We start from the raw sequence: 1,831 nt of genomic DNA on the forward strand, positions 1-1,831 counted from the left end.
AGCGATGGGCAAGGAGAAGTCTGCAAACAGGGCACCCTCGGGAACGTCACTGCGAGGGAAGAGATGCCACGGCATCACCTCCCCTTCCTGCAAGGCACTAACCTTCCCAGAAACAGCACAGCCAGGAAAACAACCCTTCCCAAACCGCGGTGAGAGGAAGGCAGTCCCACGGGGATCTCCCTGCTCCTTGTAAACAGCTCCTTGCTGCGGGCCCCAAGGAAAACACAGCCCGCAGCTCGGAGACCCGGCCTAAACCCAGTAACAACAGAAGCGTGCTGTGCACGGAGGAGAGCCAGGCGAGCAGCACCCCAGAAGACACCGCAACTCGCCTCCGGAAGGATCCCTTTAGTGTTAAACCAGGAGCGGGACATTGCATCGTGGGATGCTGTCAGAAACCAGCAGCAACTCTCAAATGAAAAAACACCCTGAAATCAGAACCAGCAAAGTGTCCCTCAAGCTCAGAGAGAGCCCCTCGCTGCTCAGGAACCCCCTGCCAGGATCGCTGCCTGCTCTGGGAAAAGTCGTCACCGTCACACCCCACAAGAAGAGTCTACACGCAGGCAGGGCTGGGGACGTGCTGCTGGAGGAGGGGATGGCCGACTCCGTCTGGCCGGTGGGTCAGAGCAAGGATGTAGCAGAGGTGGGGAAGGAGTCCCGGGCCCCTCCACCCCACACGCCGTACCACCAGCGCGGGGCAGCAGTCCGCAGGGGCGACAGGAGACCTTAATTTCGCAAGGCAGCCAACCTGGAAGGGAGAGCACGACAGGGAACCGACGTGAGAGCAGCAAGAAACCGCTGACACCCAGGAGGACCCTTCAGCCAGCGCGTGAGGGACCATCTCGGCCCAGAAATCTCCCTCCTGCGACAGAGGTGCAAGAAATCCTGCCCTGCAGCATGCAGCCATGGCTGCCTTGGGGTAGCATGGAGCGTCTGTCAGCAACGCAGGCGAGGTACTGCAGAGAAGGGGTTCCTGGCTTCTCTTCTGGGTGCCTCGCCACTGCAGCCCGCCTGGTCCCTCTCTCAGGGCTGTCCCCAGCTCCCAGGGCAGCACACCACAGCCTCGGGGCTGTCCCCAAATGGACCCGGGGGGGGCTGTGTGGGGAGCAGAAGGGAGAGAGCGGGGAGAGGAAGCTTATCAGCTTCTCCTGGGGCAGTTCCAGGGAGACAGCTTGTTCCCGGAGCTGTTTGAAGGTCAGCGCCAAGCGTTCCCAGAGCGGCAGCAGCTGCGTGAGGGCGAGGACAGAGCAGGGGGGGAGACTGTTCTGCACCTCGTTGGCAAAAGCTCGCTGTCGAGTGCCAAAAGCCACCCCCTCCCCCAGGCCCAAAGTGGTCCCACAGCCCCGAACGGTCACTTCGCCTGCCCGCGCAGGGTACTGCAGGGACTGCTGGGCTCCAGCTTGCCTGAGCACGAGAGAGCGGGCTCAGCACCCAGTCGGCCTGCCATGATGGGCTAACTCATTCCCTTCATACTGGTGAGGGATCCCTGGGAAAGATTCAAACCGCCTCAACGCAAGGCAAAGGACACAGGAGAGAACAAACCTCCGCGACAGTTGGTCTTCCTGGGTGCGGACCGAGCTCTCCCCCACTGCCGAAGCCCCCTCGGGGAGCTGGTTGAGCTGGTCCATGATCTCCAGGCCGTTCTCCTCTGCGATCTGGACGATGAGGCTGTCCACCTGCTCCTGCGGCGTGGTCAACGTGGTAGCGGAGCTCATGGAGTCCTCCATGACCTGCAACAGAGACAGCCCGTCACCCTGCCCCACAGGCAAAGCCACTCGGCCCAGCCCGGCTTCTTCTTCCAAAGAACCGGCTGCAGCTCCCACATTACCGTCGG

General features: G+C 62.0%; 1 protein-coding gene across 1 annotated transcript in view; it reads right to left on the reverse strand.

The window, feature by feature from the left end:
* Nucleotides 1–533: 533 nt before the first annotated feature.
* Nucleotides 534–1,831, reverse strand: part of CHMP1A (charged multivesicular body protein 1A) — a gene marked incomplete at its 5' end in the record, with an annotated part of 3,077 nt that continues 1,779 nt past the window's right edge. The window contains 2 exons of the mRNA XM_009706295.1: nt 534–745; nt 1,540–1,727. Coding sequence (XP_009704597.1) covers nt 724–745; nt 1,540–1,727 — 210 coding nt within the window. The remainder of the gene's footprint in view (nt 746–1,539; nt 1,728–1,831) is intronic.

Source organism: Cariama cristata, unplaced genomic scaffold (genome assembly GCF_000690535.1).
Source record: "Cariama cristata isolate BGI_N322 unplaced genomic scaffold, ASM69053v1 scaffold36498, whole genome shotgun sequence".
In the NCBI taxonomy this organism is placed as follows: domain Eukaryota; kingdom Metazoa; phylum Chordata; class Aves; order Cariamiformes; family Cariamidae; genus Cariama; species Cariama cristata.